The 18537-nt window shown below is 59.9% G+C and overlaps 1 protein-coding gene across 4 annotated transcripts; it reads right to left on the reverse strand.

Annotated features, from left to right (window-relative positions):
* Positions 1-3881: 3881 nt before the first annotated feature.
* Positions 3882-18011, reverse strand: LOC141945057 (fas-binding factor 1 homolog). 4 transcript variants are annotated; one of them, XM_074872465.1, is made up of 28 exons: positions 17995-18011; positions 17652-17679; positions 17027-17071; positions 16638-16707; positions 16141-16201; positions 15555-15605; positions 15328-15415; positions 14686-14766; positions 13861-13968; positions 12837-12990; positions 12477-12613; positions 12012-12111; positions 11499-11891; positions 10750-10827; positions 10400-10494; positions 9631-9689; positions 8775-8909; positions 8472-8572; positions 7889-8062; positions 7270-7377; positions 6860-6999; positions 6443-6561; positions 6190-6312; positions 5666-5842; positions 5338-5475; positions 5100-5232; positions 4622-4731; positions 3882-4028 (listed from the first exon to the last, which is right to left on the reverse strand). In XM_074872465.1, exons 1-28 carry the CDS (start codon positions 17995-17997, stop codon positions 3945-3947), a joined length of 3093 nt encoding a protein of 1030 aa, XP_074728566.1. In that variant the 5' UTR covers positions 17998-18011; the 3' UTR covers positions 3882-3944. The 4 variants fall into 4 exon arrangements, with proteins under 4 accessions (XP_074728566.1, XP_074728565.1, XP_074728564.1 ...); XM_074872464.1 differs by having other exon boundaries at positions 12477-12610; positions 13861-13974; XM_074872463.1 differs by having other exon boundaries at positions 13861-13974.
* Between the last annotated feature and the right edge of the window lie 526 nt (positions 18012-18537).

An 18537-nucleotide genomic window follows, 5' to 3' on the forward strand; every position in this document is an offset into this window, starting at 1 on the left:
TTATAGTCTAAAAGATAGGTTTTGTATTTGTATTGCTTTATGAATTGCCATGCTTACTAAAGTGAATTTCAGAAAATCATCTTATCATTTGTTAAAACTTTTGCTGTATAATTCAAACAACAAAAATTAAGGATCAGCCTGCTTCCTTTCCAGTTTTCCTTCCCTCGTTCTCCACATTATTTTATGGGCATGGCCATACTAAAAAAATTGATACTCTGCAGAACTGAGCAAGTCCCTCTTGCCACAACCTGGTCACTAATCAAGTGCATTCGGCCACCGGCTGCGCACACTCGGTCTGTGATGTGAAAAATCAAGAATCTGTGTATCACCACAAGTAAATCCTGGCTGGGGAATCTTCAACGGACCTATACACCACCCCAAAGGAAGATACGCTCCACGTGTACATTATACCTACAGACGTGTTCTTTCTGCAGTAATAATACTAAGTTCATTAGCCAAATTAGACAAACAGGTGTCAGTTTAACAGAAACTATGGTGGCTGTGCCTACTTACAATGCAAAAAAACCCCAAATCCATCACAACCTGTCCTTGCCCTGAGCATTCAACGGGAATCAAACCAACCACGCCAGCTAACAAATACCCTTCTCTTTACGAGCAAAAAAGAGAAGGTGGGTGGGTAGGAGGAGGGTTAAGCGTCCTTAGGCATGAAGGACAGAGGTGTAATTCACAGAAGTCCTGTGGGAACTGTTCCATGAGCAGGGGCTGCTGGCCCGGACTTACAGTCAAGACGTGGCTCTGGCCAGCGAGGGCAGCCAGAGGAGTCGGGTCTTGCAGCAGAATTACACATCGATCTCAGCAGCTTCTCAGGTTGGGCCTGTTCAGAAGTGGTCAGCAATTCCCTGTGATTGCCAGGAAAAGGGAAATGAAAGAGGAATTTGAAGACAAGGCCTGCAGCAGATTGAGCAAATAAAAGGGGCTAATAAAGAGAGGGATCAGGTGTAGGGGAGAGGAGCGACCTCGGGTCACCCAGCAGAGACAGGAGGGCTGGGAGGAGCTCAGAGCAGAGGCAGGAGCAGTTCAGAGAGGACGGGGACTGGCCGCCACTGCCACAGGCCCCGGGGCAGCCGGAAAGGTCCTGGCGGGCTCCTGCGTGAGGGAGGTGAAGTGCTAAGGCTTGGACAACAGGCCCGAGCCAGAGCTGACCTATAGATGAACCCTGTATATTTTATAACTGATAACCACTGTGCTAGTAGGTATTGTGCTAAGTTATAACACACCACCTATGCTGATGTAAAAAGTGCTAAAGTGTTGAAGTATTGAGGCCTGAACAACAGGCCCCGAGCCGAAGCTGCTGACTTCGTATGTAATCATTAAGGAAGTATGTATGCTCACTAGTGAAAGACACAGCTTAGACAGAATATAATCAGTAGTGAGGATGAAATGCTGAGATAATGTATCTAACTTTCCTTTCTCAGCCTTGTTCAAGGCTGGGAACCCAAGTGTTTGGCCTTGTTAGAAACCCCCTTTGTCCCTGCCCCGAGCCCTGGCCAGGCTTTGGGTGGAATCCAACAGGAGAATGAAACCAGATATTCTCTGCTCAAAACAAAGGTGCTAGTTATTCTGGCTTGCTAATTTTTGGTATATAAGGCTGGACCCGCTCACAGGGACTTTGGATGCCTCACCTACGGGTGGACACACCACGTAGGACTTCCCACTTGCTGGGAAAGGCTCAAGAAATCCTCGCTGCAACCGGGGCTGCCCAGCGCCTGCGGGTCTGGATGTTGGTAACGTATGCAAGTGGTGATGGATCTTTCTTTATCACTATTCTCCTGCTTGTGTAGCAACGATTTGATGCATTACCCTGTATTTCCCTACTTGTTTGCTTTAAGTGCATTAGTCTGTCTTTTCTTACTGCATGTTGCCTTATTACTCTGTTACATTATTTAGTTATCACCAGTAAAATACACCTACTCTTTTCACTCTGGTGTCCGAGTTTAATAGGTATCCTTAATCAGCAAAACAGGAGGCTGCCAGCACGGAGGGGCTGGAGGCACCTCAGAGCCCAGCAACGCCTGCCCCAGGGCTCCCATCCTACCCTAGAGTAAACGCACGCAGGAAATTAAACACAGTTAATCCCTGGAACAAGTAACACGCTACGTAACTCCAGTAAAACTTGTCAGCAAGGAAGCGAGCCCAACTTCCTAAGGCCAGTTTTGTTTTCTTTCTTCTAAATACCTTTCTCCCCAGTGATTAGCAAGGAAATTTTAGCAAAAGCAGGTGTTTAAGCCCTGCTGATCACAATCTGAATACAAACAACAGAATCAAAATCTGTTTGGGCTGCAGTTAAAGTTTATGGGAAAGCTTCGTCATGCAGGAAGTTATAGATTGTTAACCACAGGACTGATACTCTCTCTTAGGAAGAAACCCACAAAGTAGCAAGATCGATGCTCTTACAAGGCACAAACGCCTGGATCACACAGAAGCAGTGGTAAGTGCAAACTCCATTCAATAAACACAGCTGACGGGTCTCCACCGCCAGGCTACAATAAAGATCCGGGGTGAAAGGGCTCAAACCAATGAATTTCTGATTAAGACTAAACTGTGATGCATGAAAGTTTTCACAGAAACACCTTGGCTGGAAAAGCCCTTGAAGATCCTCCAGTCCAACCATGAACCTCACACTGACCGTTCCCAACTCCACCAGATCCTGCAGCGCTGGGTCAACCCAACTCTTCAACCCCTCCAGGGATGGGGACTCCCCCCCTGCCCTGGGCAGCCCATTCCAACGCCCAACAACCCCTTCTGCAAAGAAATACTTCCTAAGAACCAGTCTGACCCTGCCCTGGCACAGCTTGAGGCCATTCCCTCTTGTCCCGGCGCTTGTTCCTTGGTCCAAGAGACTCATCCCCCCTCTCTGCACCCTCCTTTCAGGGAGTTGTAGAGGGCCATGAGGTCTCCCCTCAGCCTCCTCCAGACTAAACCCCCCCAGTTCCCTCAGCCGCTCCCCATCAGACCTGTGCTCCAGACCCTGCACCAGCTCCGTTGCCCTTCTCTGGACACGCTCGAGTCATTCAATGGCCTTTTTGGAGTGAGGGGCCCAAAACTGAACCCACTCATCGAGGGGCGGCCTCACCAGTGCCGAGTCCAGGGGTCAGATCCCTTCCCTGTCCCTGCTGGCCACACTATTGCTGATACAAGCCAGGATGCCATTGGCCTTCTTGGCCACCTGGGCACACTGCTGGCTCCTGTTCAGCCGGCTGGCAATCAACACCCCCAGGTCCCTCTCTGACAGGGGAGAGAGATGGAGGGCAGACAAACTGTGGCTCTTGCTACCGTCTACTTCACATCTGCTCGCAGCCGTGGTTAAGGATCATGCCAGGGGCTACAGGTACCGCACCGAGGGGAACAAGTACGAGGGTTTGAAGCTCGGGCAAGTGGGACTTTGAAGCCTGGTCAAGACAACCTGCACTAGTGATGAGAAATTCATCAAGGATAGACTTTGATCTCCAAACCCTAGAAAACAAGTGGAACACCCTGGATCACAAAGAGAAGGTCTGGGATTGTGCTGAGGATGAAATATTGGACAACCTGGCGCAGTGAACAACCGATTCATTCACGTGGCAATGAAACTAACTTCTGAGTGTCCTGAAAGTGAACTACCCTCGTTATAATACTAAAACACACACACACACACAGAGGTTCAGAAGACGCTGCCCAGCTTGAGACCCTTTCCCTGAGCACACGTAGTAGTAGAAGCATGAAGTATGTTCATCACTGACCAATCCATATCCAATAGGCGTATTTGGAAAAGCCTCTGATTTTTGCGTATAAAAGCAGCACAAAAACCTGCTGTTGCTGTGCTTGGTGTGTGGAAAAGTCCCCCGAGCACCCAGGCCTCAACAAGTACAGTAACTCTGGTGAGCGTGTGAAGGGGGGTTTATTGAGCAGCCATCCCCTGGGCACGGCATGGGGACGCCACCCCTTCAGCCTGGCAGAGAAGCAACATTGTATGGTGCTTTCTTCAGGGACTCCAGGAAGAGCTGCTCGTTGTCTAGGTAATAATGGTCCTGAGAAGAGAGGGATGGATGGAAGAGGTATCAGAGAGTGCCACAGAAGGGGGCTCACAGTCCCGAGTGTCACTCATGAGGGAGAGAAGCATCCCAAACCCTCCTTCCTGTAGTGAGCAGGGGGCAGGTACCCATCCGTGGTACCCCCTGGGGTGTGGGGGCTCCCCCCGCCCCGAGCCCACAACCTCACACTCTGAGCAAGACCCACAGCGGAAGCCTCAAAGAGCAGCCCCACCTGGGGAAGGACCCAGCAGGGAATTGGGGGCTGACGGGAGAGGACGGGGACATCGTGAAGCCAGAGGCCAGCAGAGCTGGCTTCTCCCACCCAGGGACAGGGCGAGGACAAGGGCAACCCCATGGAGCCGAGGATGTTATCCATGAGCCTCAGCTGTGAGGATCCACCCGTCCTTGCTTCTGGCATCACTCCTCTAGGTGCCCAGGGCTTCTACAAGCCCGCCCAGCCCCACAGCTCAGTAATGATCTGAGCCACAGCCTGGGCTGTCTCCTACCAGGCTCAAACCAGGCTTCACCCAGCCCTGCTCCCACCCAGCGGGTTTGAAGCCCCTTCCCTCCTCGGTCTCCCACCATCTCACCTGCAGGGCTCGGAACTTCATCATCGCCAGCGTGGCGCTGAGCTCGGCGGAGCTGGCCCTGGCCAGGAGTTCCTGGATACCTCCCGGGCTGCCGATGGGAGGTGGAAAGCCTGGAACAGAAGCCCAATTGTGTGGTGCTGCCGCCGTCAGAGGAACCGCAGACGCAGACGACACAGCATCCCTTTGGGTGCTGCCTGCGTGTCCCTGCAGCAGGGTCCTCCCCACGCTCCCAGTGCAAAGGGGCTTTAACCCACCGGCTTCTCCCTTCCTGGCCCCTCTGCCCTCTCCTGGCACTGCCCTGGCTCAGAGCTTCGCTGAGCTCCTTCAGAGGATGAGGAGGCCAACTCCCATCTGAGGTTGATACACAGGGGAACTAAAACAGCCCCCAGCAACAGCCCAAGCCTCCCGAGAAGTGGAATACAAGTGCAGCTGTGCCCCAGCATGTCCCTTCCCACCGGCAGCAAGCACAAAGCCTTACACAGCGTGCTGGAGAAGCCACTCGCAGGGGCACTGGAGTCCCGGCCTGCGGTCCGCAGCATCGTGGGGCTGTTGGGCAGCTCCTGGCGCAGCTGTTGAAGCTGGCTCCTCTGCTGAGCCATGCTCAGCCGGTCCTGCCCCGTCCCAGGGAGAAAGGGAGAGAGAGAAGCTGTTGGCAAAGGTTCGGGCCCTTGGCACGGCGGCCCCAGGCCCAGAAGGGAAGGCGAGGGGGTATTTGCCTGGTGCAGACGCTCTTCCTGCTGCCTGAGCTGCTCCAACTGCTGCTGCAGGGCCTGCAGCCTCGACGGGTGCTGCGAGTCGACCCTGATTGCCTCCCGCAGGGCTCGCTGCCCTTCCTCGTACTTCTGGGAGGAGAGCTGCAAGGCAGAGCGGCTGGGGAGGCTGGGGACAGGGACCCTCGCTGCCCTGGGGCAGGACTCCTTTGGGCATCCCCTCCTTCCCCTTCCAGGACAGGCTTTCTGTCCCTGCTTTGGCAGGGCTGTGAAAGCCCAGCTTTGCTGCCAGCCCGTGTGCAGCTGGGAACGGCAGCGCAGATGCTCCGCTTACCTCGGTCACGCTTTTCAGCTCCTCCTCCTGCTGCCGGACGCGCAGCGCAGCCCCATTCACCTTCTCCCTCTCCGCCTTCAGCTCCTGCCAGGACTTGTCCAGCAGCTCTTTCTCCCTCGCCAGCTGCTCCTCCCTGGCTCTCAGCGTGTGGACCTGCATCTTCATCTCTGCCCGCTCCTAGGATGGGCACAGGGGAAACCCATCTCTGCCACTGAACCCCGGCCAACACCCAGAGGCTGCTTCAAGCCCCCGGCGCCTGGCGGGAACCCTGCACGGAAAGCTCTGGCCCCAGGCTCCCCGAGAAGCTGCAGCACCGTGCACGCACACGGCAGCCTCTCGCACCCGTGTGCCAGAGGCTTGGTCTGAGGGCGATTCACCGTGCAGCTGGGTGTGGCACTGAGGAAGCAGAGGAAGGATGCTGCAGCCCAGCACCCAGCTCTTTCCTCCACCACACACCGCAACGCAGCCCTGCTCACACTCACAGGACATGTGAAAAGCACCTGGAGATCTCCGCCCCACCTCACCTTCGCCCTCTCCAGCTCTGCTCGCTCCACAGAGAGCTGCTGGGTCACAGCTCGCTGCTCCTCCTCCAGCGAGTGCTGCAGTGATTTCGCTCTGGAGCGCTCCGCCAATGCCCTCTGTCGCTCCTGGTTCAGACACAGAGGAGACACAGATGCCATTCGCAGGCTCCAGGCCAGGGACCGCCAGTGGGCGAGACCTATGGCCCATGCCCAGACAGGAGGGCTGAGCCGGACAGAGGACACAGGGTGGGCTCACCTGCTCCAGCAGCCGAGTCTGCTCGTCCAGTCTGGCCTCCATTTTGGCCACCACTGCCTGGAAACGGCGCCGCTCCTCCTCCGCGTCCCTCTGCTGCTGCAATAAGCTGTCCTGGAGCACTGGGGAGAGGCAGCAGCGGGGCCGTGAGCAGCATGAAGAGGGAAGCCCCGCTCTGTCCATCCCATATTCACAGAAAAACTGCACGCGTTTGTGCTCAGCACCTTTGGCACATCCCCCAGGACACCGTTTGGCAAAGGAAAGACCCCGAGATGCCCAGGGACCAAGGCAGGCAAGGCTCCGCCAGCCTTGGCTCCCAGCCTCTGGCTGACTCGGAGCACCTTCTCCCCGTTTCCTGGGTGTCCCCAGCCCCAGCGGGGACCCTGCGGCCATTTAGGCACAGAGGAACGGCAGACGTACCCTTGAGCTGCTTCTCCTGCGTCTGTGCCCCCATGGCCAGCTCCCGGGAGGTGCTCTGCTGTGTGGCCTCCATCTTCTGTAAGAAGTCACGCAGGTCACTGAAGAACTTCTCCATCCGATCCATGATGCCGTTGAGAGTCCTGCGGAGAGCAGCGAGGGGAGGGTCACCCCGGGGGGACACACTTCATCTCCCCACAATGGAGAGGGGGATGTGTGGTGGGCCAAAGGCCGGGCAGCCCTGCCCCGAAGAGCAGAGCAGTATTCCTGCATCGGCAGAGCTCAGTGTCCCTGGAGGCAGGGGCTGGGAGAGGGGATGGCCCCTGGTGCCACAGTCCGAGGCTGCTTCCCCGGAGGACAGGGAACACCATGGCCAGGGACCAACACGGGGACGTGACGCCGGCCATTGGTACCTGCTGTGCAAAGTGGCGCTGGTCACCGCCTCGACCTCCTGGTCCTTCATCTGCTTCAGCCGCTGGAGCTGCTCGTCGTGCTCTCTGCGCAGCTCCTGCACGGACACCCTGCAAGGAGCCCACCACGGGCTGTTACAAACCGGGGCTCCCCGCGACGGGCAGCGAGGACGAGGCTTGCTCAAGGGCCTGGGAACCAGGTCCCAGGAGCTGAGCTGGCACGGGGCTCTGTCCCAGGGCATCCACTGACAGGCATCCGCATTGGGCACGGACCACAGCTGGGGGGACGGGCTTCTCCACCAAAAACAGATTTCCAATTGACCCCCACTCTGTGGACATCAGTGACTCACTGACCTGGATGACAGGGGTTTGGGGGAGATAAAACACTGGGCTCAGCACCTTGCAAAATACAATGCCTTCACTCGGAAAGGACGTCTCCAGCCACATCTCCCTCTGTCCGGCTACAAAGCAAATCCCCATTCCAAAAGCCGCCCGACTGCCCACAGCCCAGTGCTTCTGGAGTCTCCTTTCTCCTGTCACCGTGTCCCCAAACCACTCCCCAATTCCTCTGCCACAACCAGCAGCACCGGCCCCACGCGTGCGCCGCTCGTGCCGCTCTCACCTCTGCAGCTCTCGCAGCCGCTCCAGCTCCAGCGCGCTCCGCTGCTCCAGCTCTGCCCGCGCCTGCTCCGCCTCCTGCCTCTGCGCCAGGAGCTGAGCCGCCAGCTGCTCCTTCTCCTGCTGCAGCCTCTGCTCCCGCTGCCTGCAGGTCTCCTCCAGCACCTTCACCTGGCTCCTGCCCGCAGAGGTCACGGCCAGGAAGAAGTGTTACTTTCAGGGCAGTAGCCGGCCCTCTCCACCCACAGCGCACGCAGGGATTTCGGAGCAGAGCGGCGGCGCTGGGGGCGTGGGGAAACACGCGACTCTCCTCAGCCCGTGAGCCCTGGCTGGGGACGTGCTGGCCCTGGGACCGGCTCCTCCTCCTTCTGCCCCACGGACAGTGTTGGTGAGAGCGGAACCCCCCTTGGCTCACCCGTGGGGCTCCTCTCTGCCCCCACCAGCTCCACACCCACACGGCTCTGGGCCTGCCCGCCCCAGGGAGGGATCTGGGCAGTACCCCAGCGCTCCCACCCCCACGGAGAGGGACAGGGCTGTAGGCAAGGCCCTGGCAGAGCAGGGGAGCACGTGCTCTCGCCTGTGGGTACCTGTGGGTGCTCTCGAGGAGATCCAGGTCCTCCTGGTGCCGCTGCCGGAGGCTCTCCAGCAAGAGTCTGTCCTCGGCCCGTGCCAGCTCCAGCGTCCGCACCTGCCGGCCACCCGGGGAGAAGGTCCTTGTGCCGCCCAGGGGACAGAGCTCCCACAGCAACACTTGCTGGCCGCAGGCTTCTCTGGACAGGCAGCTTCCTCCTCTCTGCCCCGGTCCCCCTGATGCCATTGGGAGCAGGCATGGCCCCTGCTCCTGCCCCGGCTCACCCCTGCTCCCCCGTCCAGCCGGCGATGGGGCTCACCTGGCTCTCCAGCTCTGCCACACGGGCCTGGACACGGAGCAGCGCTGCCTGACAGCCTGTCACATCCTCGTGGGGCTGGGCAGTGGGAGCCCCCAGCCTCCTCTCATGCAGCAAGCCCAGGCCTGGGGACTCTGCCTACGGGGACAGAGACACAAGACCCAGGCCCTTCAGGATCAGGGCCCCCAAAGGCAGGCACGTGCCTCCCCTGCAGCTGTGCCATGGCTGTGCAAACCTGCGGAGACACAGGGACGCTCTCGGGGAGGTAAAGCCCTGGGGAGAGCATCTCCTCCCAGCCCGGGAATGGCGACCCAGCCCCAGCCTCCTGCAGTCCCTCCTCTACCCATCTCCAGCCCAACCCTGCTGCTGCCCAGGTGACACTCGGCAGCCCCTACCCCAGACACAAGCGTGCGGGGCTCTTCCTTCTCTGGGGACAGACTCGAGGATAAGGCCTTGTGAGGCCTCTGGGAGACAGCGTGTGTCCTGCCACCAGGGCTGGGCCAGGAGGCCCAGCTTGATGTGACCAAGCAAGCCTCTCATGTCTCATTAATAGGATACAGAGATGCCTGGGGAACTCTGTCAACACTGCTCAGGCAATGCAGGGCTCTCACTGCACACGATTTACAAAGCAGCCACAGCACACACGCTTTGGCCCGACAAATACAACTCGTGGCACCTCGGGGCTCTCCAAAGCCTTTGCCTCCATGAACACAGGCTCCCAGGGCTGCAAAGCGGGGCACAGCCATCCTCCTGCCCAGGGAGCACGGGCAGAGCTGGGTGACCCCGAGTTGGCAGGGGAGGGCTCACGATCACCACCCCGATCCTGCACCTCTCGGGGGCACAGGCCCAGCAGACCTACCTGAGCCAGCGGGGCAGGGCCCTGCGTCTCCTGCTCTCCCGGGAACAAGGCTGCGGGGACTGAAAATTCAACAAGTCTGTGATGCAGACTGGCCAAGGGGAACCATTCCCTCCCAGAAGGACGAGGGCCTGGGTCTCCTCAGCAGAGCGAGAAGGCTCCTGCCCCGCTCTGGCAGCTGGGGATGGGGATGGAGGCTCAGACAGGCGTGTCCAGACCCACACCTCTACCCCACCCCGCGCACAGTGGCGGGGACTCTGCTCTGCAGAGGAAGTCTGGGGGCAAAGCACAGCTCCTCCTCCATCTCCATCCACTAGGGAGGAGGCTGGGTCCCCTCAGCCACTTTCAGTGGCCTCTGAAGTGGCGCTCAGCCTCAGCCTAGGGCAGCAGGGGGTCTGCCTGCACACAGAGCTAGTGGGACGAGTGTTGGGGCAGCAGGAGGGAAGAGGGAGAGAGAAGGGACAGCACGAACTTAGGCCCACCCATTGCTCAGACAGAGCAAGTCCCCGGCAGCCCTCTGAAACCCCACAGGCAGCACTGCGGAGCTCAGCGCGCCCCAGCACCGTGTCCCCACCGCGCCACGACACGGGGATGGTGGGATCCTGCAGCCTGGCAGCCCCCTACAGCAACGGCTGGGCAAAGCCCGGGCAGCGTTCACACGGACAAGGGCGATGCTGCGGCTCCTGCCTTTTTGGGGCTGGTTGTTTTTGCAGGGCCAGGGGGACCCTCTCTGCATCCTGCTGCCCAAACCAGACAACCACATGAAACGCACCCGGGGCGCTGGCGTCTCTGGAGGGATCCCCCTGTGCAGCCTCCGACGGGTGAGCTGAGGCTTGTTTCGCAGTGCTGAGCCAGGGGACTGGTGGCCTGCATGGGCACAGAGACACGAGTGATGCACAGCAGCACCGCAGCTCAGGGAGAGGCGCGCAGACATTCTCCTGCTCGGCATTTTGGAGAGTTTTTAAACTTCAGAGCCGCCTGCCCTCCCGCTTACAGAGGTGCCAGGGCAGTCTGATCCCCGCTGGCTACTAGCCCTCCCCGTTGCCCCATCTCCCACACGCAGCTGCTTTCTGCAGGACACCCCTCCCGTGGAGGACACCGGAAAGGCGAAGGCGGCCTTACCTGGAGCTGTCTGTGCTCGCTGCCTCGTCCTGCACGGCGGCTGCCTGCGGCCGTGCTCCTGGGGAGGCTGCTGGCCGGCTGCAAGCAAAAAGCATCCGATGTGGGAGAGCCAAGGAGGCGAGGAAAGACAAGATCCTCTCCCCCAACACCAGTTCCTGCCTGGCAGGGGAAAGCCTCTGTCCCACTCAGCTGCGGCAGGATTCAGCCTCTGGGCTGCAGGGGGAGCAAAGACACCTCAAAACCTCCCTCGCCGCTGTTCCTCCTTGCTGCATCCACCCCCTTCCCCTGGGCAGCACCAGCCCCAGCTAACACAGCCCTGCCCACGCCACAGGGCTCTCTGTCTGCAATTCGCTTCAGAGTCCCCTTCAGTGGCACGAGTCCGGACCTGGGTCCGTGTCAACTCAGCTGGAGGAGGTGCTTTGCCTCAACTAGGAGGAAGGAAGGGGAATGAAGGCAGGAACGAGGAGCACGGGGCGGGGAGCTGGTGGGGGTGTGCTGATCCAGGACAGCTCCGCCGGACCCACGGCACTGTGTGCCCTCTTGGCTACAACTGGCAGGAGAGCCCAGAGGTGTGAGGGGACTGTGGGCTGGATCAGTGGGACACAGCCCGACACTATTACCCCACCCTGAGACAAGACAGTGCTTAAAATTAATTTCTCAGATCGGAGCCCAGGGTTTCTGAGAGCTCCTGCTGGAGCAGCTACACGCGGAGCAGATGGGAGCACTGCGGCCATCAACCATGTCTTTACCTGACAGGAGAGCGGGGAGGCAGCCCTTCAACTGGGGCCTCCGAGGGCTTGGCATTCCCCTCCTGGGCCTTCGCCTGGGCTTGGGCTTTTTTGCGTCGTAAGGCAGCGCTCAGCCAGTCCTCCTCCTCCATTGGGTCAGTTTTAGTGGCTGCCTCCTCTGCAGCCGGGAGCTGTCTGGCGGGGCTGGGCTGCCCAGCTGCGGCAGGGCTGGGGGAGCTCCCTGCAGGACTGGCCTTCGATGGAGATGACAGCTCCAAATCCAAAAAATCTTCATCTTTCAAGCCCAGCCAGGCACCTCTATTCCTGCGGCCCCGCGCGGGGCTCTGGCTGGCTGTCGGAGGAGCTTTGGAGAGGGGCTCTGCTTTAAGTTCACTGTTCTTCTCGGTTGAAAACCTGCTGTGAGGAGAAGCAGTCACATCCCTGCCTGCGAACGGACACCGGGGACCCTGCCCGCTCCGCTCAGGGACAGCGTGGCCGGTGGCTGGAGCTACAGACACACAGAGAACACAATACCTCAGAGGCTGCCTTCTCGCTGGCTGGCCCTTGGCTGTGGAGGCCACCGAGGGCTCGTACGCTCCAAAGACAAAATCCTTGCGCCGACCCTCTTCCTTCTCTGTTCAGACAAGCGGCCTTGAGTCAGCGCCCAGAGGAGCAGCCAGCTGCAAAGACTCCAGCCCTCCTCCTCCTCCCCCCCTGCAATTCCCACTGACGTTGCTGCCTCTGGGAAAACACTGCTGGAAACGTCTTGCCCAGAAACCGGTGAGCAAGGGGCCTCCTCGGAGTGGCTGCGAAAAACTTTTGTTGGGAATCAGCCCACGGCCAAAGGCAGCTGAGTTACAGCTCCTGTGCAAATGCTGCCAGGCTGCCACGAGGGCAGAAAGGGCATTTCCCCTGCAAGGGCAGTAGAAATCAATCTCGCTCGCCCAAGCCAACGCTGCCACCTCTGCAGCCCTCCCCAGCGTCCCTGGCTGTGCTCACCTGGCTGCTTTTGGTACTTCGCCTCCTGTGTGACCTCCCGGCGCTCTCCCAGGCCTGGCTCTTCCAGGGTTCTGGCCACGGAGCCTCGTCCCAGTAACTCGTCCAGCATGGCGCGGGCTGGCCGGACCTCCTCTCTGCTGGGGACACAGCAGCAGATGGGTTTCTCCCAGAGGCAGGGCTGGTCCTCCTCACACAGCCTTGCCAGCCTGCTCTGCCTCTTCTCTGCCACACAAGGCTGCTCCTGCCCCTTTCAGGGACCCACAGGCACAAGCTCGGCATCCCCCACCCACCATGGTGGCACCATCTCAAGACACAAGCCATCCCCCTCCTTTACTCCCACCGCCCCTTCACGGCCCTTACTCTTCTGCCTTCTTGCCCTGCTTGCCATCTCTTCCTGGGCTACTGCCAAGGCCCAGTGCATCTAGCAGGTCGTCGCCGTCGTCTTCAAAGGTGATCTCCTTCCTCCTCTGCACTGGGGCCGCGGTGCGCAGGGGCATCTGGGCTGCGGGTGGCTCTGGGGGTGGGATCACACATCGTAGGAGGTTTGAGCTGGGCTTGTCTCTTTTTTTTTTTTTTTTTTTTCCCCAACAAGAGATCAGAGCAGCCCTGCCTGCTCTTCTCTCTCAGGACCATTTACAGAGACACTTTTAAATAGCTCTTTTCAGTGACCAAATCTCACAGCAAGTGACAAAGTGGCAACGCGCTACTGCCTGGTCCGTGGCCACTGATGGGACATTGCTGGTGTCACTGACACACTGGGGTTTCCAGCTCTGGCGGACACCAGCAGCTTCTTCAGCTTTGCAAGTTTCCACTCAGAGAATTCCTCCCCACCTTCACCCAAAGTCCCTCTTCCACCCCTGCACCTTAGTCCTTGCCCCAACCCACCAGCTGCTACTCGTGCCCAGAGGGGATTTTTCAGGGTGAAAGGAGGTTTGAGGGGACTACCAGACCCATTGGCATCCCTGCAGCAACAAGAGAGACGAGTGCCTGTAACACGGTCACAGTGCAGCTGGATCCCACCCAGAGGTGCAACTGTGCTTTGGGGTGGACCAGCGAGGCCCTCAGCCACCCAAATCCTGACCCACAACCCTGGTTCTCCTCTGGCCGCGTGCAGAACAGGCTGCATGAGTCCAAGGGAAGATCTGAGGCTCCATTCCCAGAAACGAAAAGTCAGTTCTGTAACCTCTAGCACACTGCAAATATTGAGCACTCAGGGAGCTGTTACCAGCTGTAACCCCGCTACCAAGTTGCTCCGTAAAGGGCCGTACTGGTTAACAAGAGATGCCACTAGCTGGCTTTCATTTAACGTTTGGACATGACACAAACTCAGCCAGGCTGCTGATTCATTTAATACAAAGAGGATGCATCAAGCAATGCCGCTTACCTTTCTCCTTGCTCTGTTTTTCCTCAGGGATGCTTTTAGTGCCTGTCGGAGATGGCTTCTTGGGTGCATCCTGCTCCTCATCAGACAAGAGCCCCGACAGAGGATCATCTAAATCTGGCAATTACCCCGTAGGGGCAGAAAATAAAACAATAAAAACAAACAAAACAACAAAACCAAGGTTATTGAGAACAACGCCTCTGTGCTAAGCCAAACACTGCTCCCCACCATGTGCACGTGAGGACAGGAGATCATCTCTGCCCAAAGCCATGAACGCAGACTCTGCACAGACCCGGGACACCCATGAGTATCTCAAAACTGGGCTGCTTTAACGCTTGACCACTCTTTAGGCAATGACAAAGGGGAGGACAAAGCCCACCTAAATCACCTAAAGCCAGTTAGTGACTGGAACAGATGCTGACCTCGGTTAAAGCGCAGGCTCTGACAGCCAGATCTCAGCTGTGCCAGGAAACCAGCCCCCCTCTTTAGAAGGGGGACAGAATCCCCCCCTCCCCGATACAAGGGTCTCCAAGTGCTACAGACAGGCACTAAAAACCAAAGCATGGCTGAAAAAGCAAACGCCCTCAGGAATCCTCTCCCAGCCCCACCCTGGGGAGGGCTTCCAACACTGAGCAGTCTTCTTTTTTTTTCCTTTGGTCACCTCTAAGGGATGAGCTTTGCATGGGCATCGCAGGGGTGAAGGATGCTCTATGTCATTAACCAGCCAAGCCTTTGGGTGACAGAAGAGGCAAGCTACGGGCAAAGAGCAAGGACAGAGTCCTCAGCTGCCCCCACACATCCATGTGCTGAAGGGAAGCGACATCCTACCTTCCAAGTTGAATTTCCTGTACTGTCGGGAAGCAGCGAAGGATGACAGCGGCTTCTTCTCCATCACAGGTCCAGACTCTCCTGCAAAGAGAGGCCACAGCTCTCACAGACAAGGTACTGCGGAGATGGCCCTCTCCCACCCTGGCTGAAGGTCACTTCTCTGGTGGCAGCCCCCTAAAAGCACATCCTGGGACACACAGTCAGTCCCCTCACGGCCCTGGGGGGTGGGAATCTCTCTGGAGGGGCCTCCTTGCAGGCAGAGAAGGAGAAAAGGGCTTGGGGAAGAGCAGGACAGGTTGGGGACAGGCACGTCTTAAATGCATCCCCCTGGCTCTCCTTCCACGCAGACCAGGCAGATCCCTGCTCTTTGACCTGCACCAGGCAACAGCCAAATGGGGTTTGGTGGGAGGCAGCAGCGCGGCTGTTGGGGCGGCTGATGGCAGTGATGTTATCACAGCAAGACAAGAGGCCGGGCCAGGGATCAACCAAGGGACAACACACAGCCAGAATGACACTCGGTGGCTGGGACAACCCCAAAAAACATTTTAGGGAACAAATCCACTTTTCATTCCCTATCGCAGAAGAAAATATGCCCTGCTCGTCTGGAACGAGGCTACGACAAGAGCACAATCTCCTTTTCACCTTTCCCAGGGCCTTTCACGGTTGTCTTCCCTGGCGCAGAACTGGGTCTCGACGCTCCCAGCAGATCAGCTTCCAGGTCGTCCAAGTCCTGGAAAGCAACAGGACGGCGACGGGAGCAGGGCGAGCGCTACTCCTGCCTCAGCGCTGCTTCTCCCTTCAGAGGTTGGTGCTGGAGGCCACGGCTGCAGCCCACGCGGGGCTCAGACCAAGGGTATTTCTGCACTGACCTTCAGGCTCTGCAGCAGAGCTTGGGGCTCTCCGCCGGAGGCACTGGAGCCCTGCGTGCCAAGGAGGGCAGAGATCAGAGACAAGCAGACTTTGGAAACTCCTCACCCCTCGCTTCCATGTTCCAGCCCCCGCTTTTCCTCACTGTTTGGAATGGGAGAACGCACGCCCAGCTCCTCCTGGGGTGCCCCTCACTGGAAACCCCCTGTGCCTTGATTCCTTTGCTGACATCCTACTGCCTCTGGGAGAAGCGTCAGCAACACCCAGGCTATTGCTATGGGTGAGGGTCCTTCCTGTGACGCTTCCTCCCAAGAGCACCCAGCAGGGCTGGGCTGCAGCACGACGTGCCCCCCTGGCTTTGCTCCAGCTCACCCAGGGCACCCGCAAGCCCTTCTCCCACCATCCACCCGCTCCCCCAGCCCAGCTCCCCTGCAGCCACGCCAGAGAGGGGTCACCTCTTCAGCCAGACCTCACGGTTCCCCCGATATCCCACTGCTGACTTGCCTGGGGTGACACCAGGGACAAGCCTGGCCCGTCTCAGTCCCAGCCCTCAGGGTACCCAGGCTCTCTCCCAAAATTCGGGCTCACCTCTGCAGCTTCCACGTCCTCTACAGGGAATCCGTTGAAGAAATCCTCCGCTACACGGGACCTGCAACACAAGCCCGGGGGTCAGCAGCAGCACCCGTGAGCTCGGCAAGGGCGCGTTGGGGACAGCCAGGCCAGGTGGCGGCAGGCGGAGGGGACCGCACGGGCACACCGCGGCAGCCACGGCGTGCAACAGAAAAGGAGGTGAAAATAGCACCCGCATAAAAGATGGGAGTGCTGGGACTGCTGCAGTTAAGCGAGCAACTCTCCTAAGGCAGATGTACAGGAGATGCACAGGGCTGGGCGCACCCAGCTCCCGCTGGAAAGCTTCAGGCTCTGGGCTCCCAGTTCCCAAAGGCATGGCCGGTAACTCGCCTTCCCGGGCAATCGCTCTCGGGGCAGGGAGCGAGGGGGAGAAGCCGAGGACGGGGCAGGTCACAAGGACTTGGGGAGCACAGAGAGATCTCCAAGACGAGAGGCTCTGTCTCAAAGGCACTCACTTCTGGCTGACCGGCAAGCTGCTGCCCCTGGCCAGCCGCGAAGTCCTCGCAGAATTCACGGGGCTTTCGTCTGGAAACAAGACAGGGAGATGTGAGGATGACGGACACGGGCATATTCCTGACCTGGGCACCCCAAAGGGGGATTTGCTGTCTCCCCAAGGGACACAGAGGCTTTTCATCAGAGATGAACTTCACTCGGCCTCCCCAAGCCGACGTCCAGCCTCTTCAACGGCCTCTGACTCTGGGAAACCCTGCTTGCTGCTTCCTCCCCCTCACCGCTGGAGCCCCCTTGGAGACCACTGGCTGTTGCACCAGCACCTCCCGCTCCCAGCAGGGGAGGAAGAGGACAAGGATGCTGCCCTTTCAGCTGCAAAGAAGGTTCCTTTTACCGTCCTCGTATCCCAGGAGGTCACCAAGCAGGTCATCCACAGACCCTGAAACCAGACACATTAAAGGCGCTGAGGCAGGGGAGCTCAGCACGCAGGTGCAGACAAGCTCCCAGTTTCAGCATGCCTTGCTCTCCTGAAACCCCCCAAGCATACAGGTTTGGGCTCACGCACCATCAGCGTAAGGCCTTCCTAGAGAGAACTGCCAGGACCTGACCCAGTATTGGGGGCAGAAACGGTTTCGCTTCACTTAGCCAGAACGGAGATCTCTCTACCAAGGAGCCAGCGTCAGTGTCCGGGGCTGCAAGAGGCCCCCAAACAGGCACCTGGGCGTTAGGGGAGGGGAAGAACTGAACTAAGGGCATCGATTCTGCCCTGGGCTGGGGAAAGCCCGCAGGAAAGGGCTGGAGGAGCCCCATAAGCAAAGCCCCTCGCTGGCAGAGGCGGGCGCGTGTCTCTGCCTCAGGGATGAGACGACGCCGCAGCTGCAGCTCTCGGCCAAGGCCCCGCAACCATCGCCGCAGCCAGGACCCCCACCTGATCCCGCTGCCCCCCCGCCTCCGGCCCCGCGTTCCCGCAGAACAAAGCACCTACGGACAGCGAAGGGGACGCGCCCCAGGCTACGTACCGCCGAAACTGCTCGGGGGGGCTGCAGCCTGCGGGGAGAGACAAGTTCCCTCAGGAGAAAACGGCGCGGGGCTGGCCGGGTCCTGCTCCAACCCCGCCGGAGCCAGGGGCAGGGCTCTCCACAGCACCCCACAAGCAACAGCGAAGCCCCCCCGCCCCCCTCCCGGCCCCGCCGGTCGGGAAACGGCCCCTGAACCGCCGGAACCCCGAGACATTCCCACCTGCAGCGGCAGCGGCGAGCACAGCCCCGCCCGCCCCCCGCGGGGTCCCTCTGCCCCCCCCCAGAGGGGCCGGAGCGGCACAGCCGCATTGCCCGGGCCCGCCTCAGCACCCCCCGCACTCACCATCGCGGCGCCCTGGCCTTCCCCTGCTCTCCCGCCGCCTTCCCGGCTGCTCCCGCTCTCCGCCGCTCCCTGCAGGGACACAAGGGTCTCCTCAGCGGCCGGCCCGGCCCGCGGCACCCCCCGTTACCTCTGGCCCACGCGATCTCCTGCTCCTGCCGGCCGCCCGGCCGGCTCCGCGCTGCTCCGCCTCGCCCGGCCGCTCGCCACAAGGCTCCGGCGCTGCACAAGAGCCCCGCAGGGAGCGAGTCCCGCCCGCCGCCGCCGCCGCCGCCGCCGCCGCCGCCCCGGGGAGCCCCCACCTCGCCGCCGCCGGGCGCCCAACGGCCCAACCGCCGCCTCTCCGCACCCGCCGCGCGGCGCGCGCTGCCCGCCCGCGCGGCTCTTCACGAGACAGACCCCCTCAGCCGCGGGCCGCGGAGGCGGCGGGGGGGGCTGCAGCCGCTCCCCCCAGCACCGGGGGGCTGCGAAGCGCGGCAGCAGACCCTGCAGAGGACGAGACACACGCCAGAGGCTGGCGGGGCTCAGAGCATCGCCCGTGCCCGG

Source organism: Strix uralensis, chromosome 6 (genome assembly GCF_047716275.1).
Source record: "Strix uralensis isolate ZFMK-TIS-50842 chromosome 6, bStrUra1, whole genome shotgun sequence".
NCBI lineage: Eukaryota > Metazoa > Chordata > Aves > Strigiformes > Strigidae > Strix > Strix uralensis.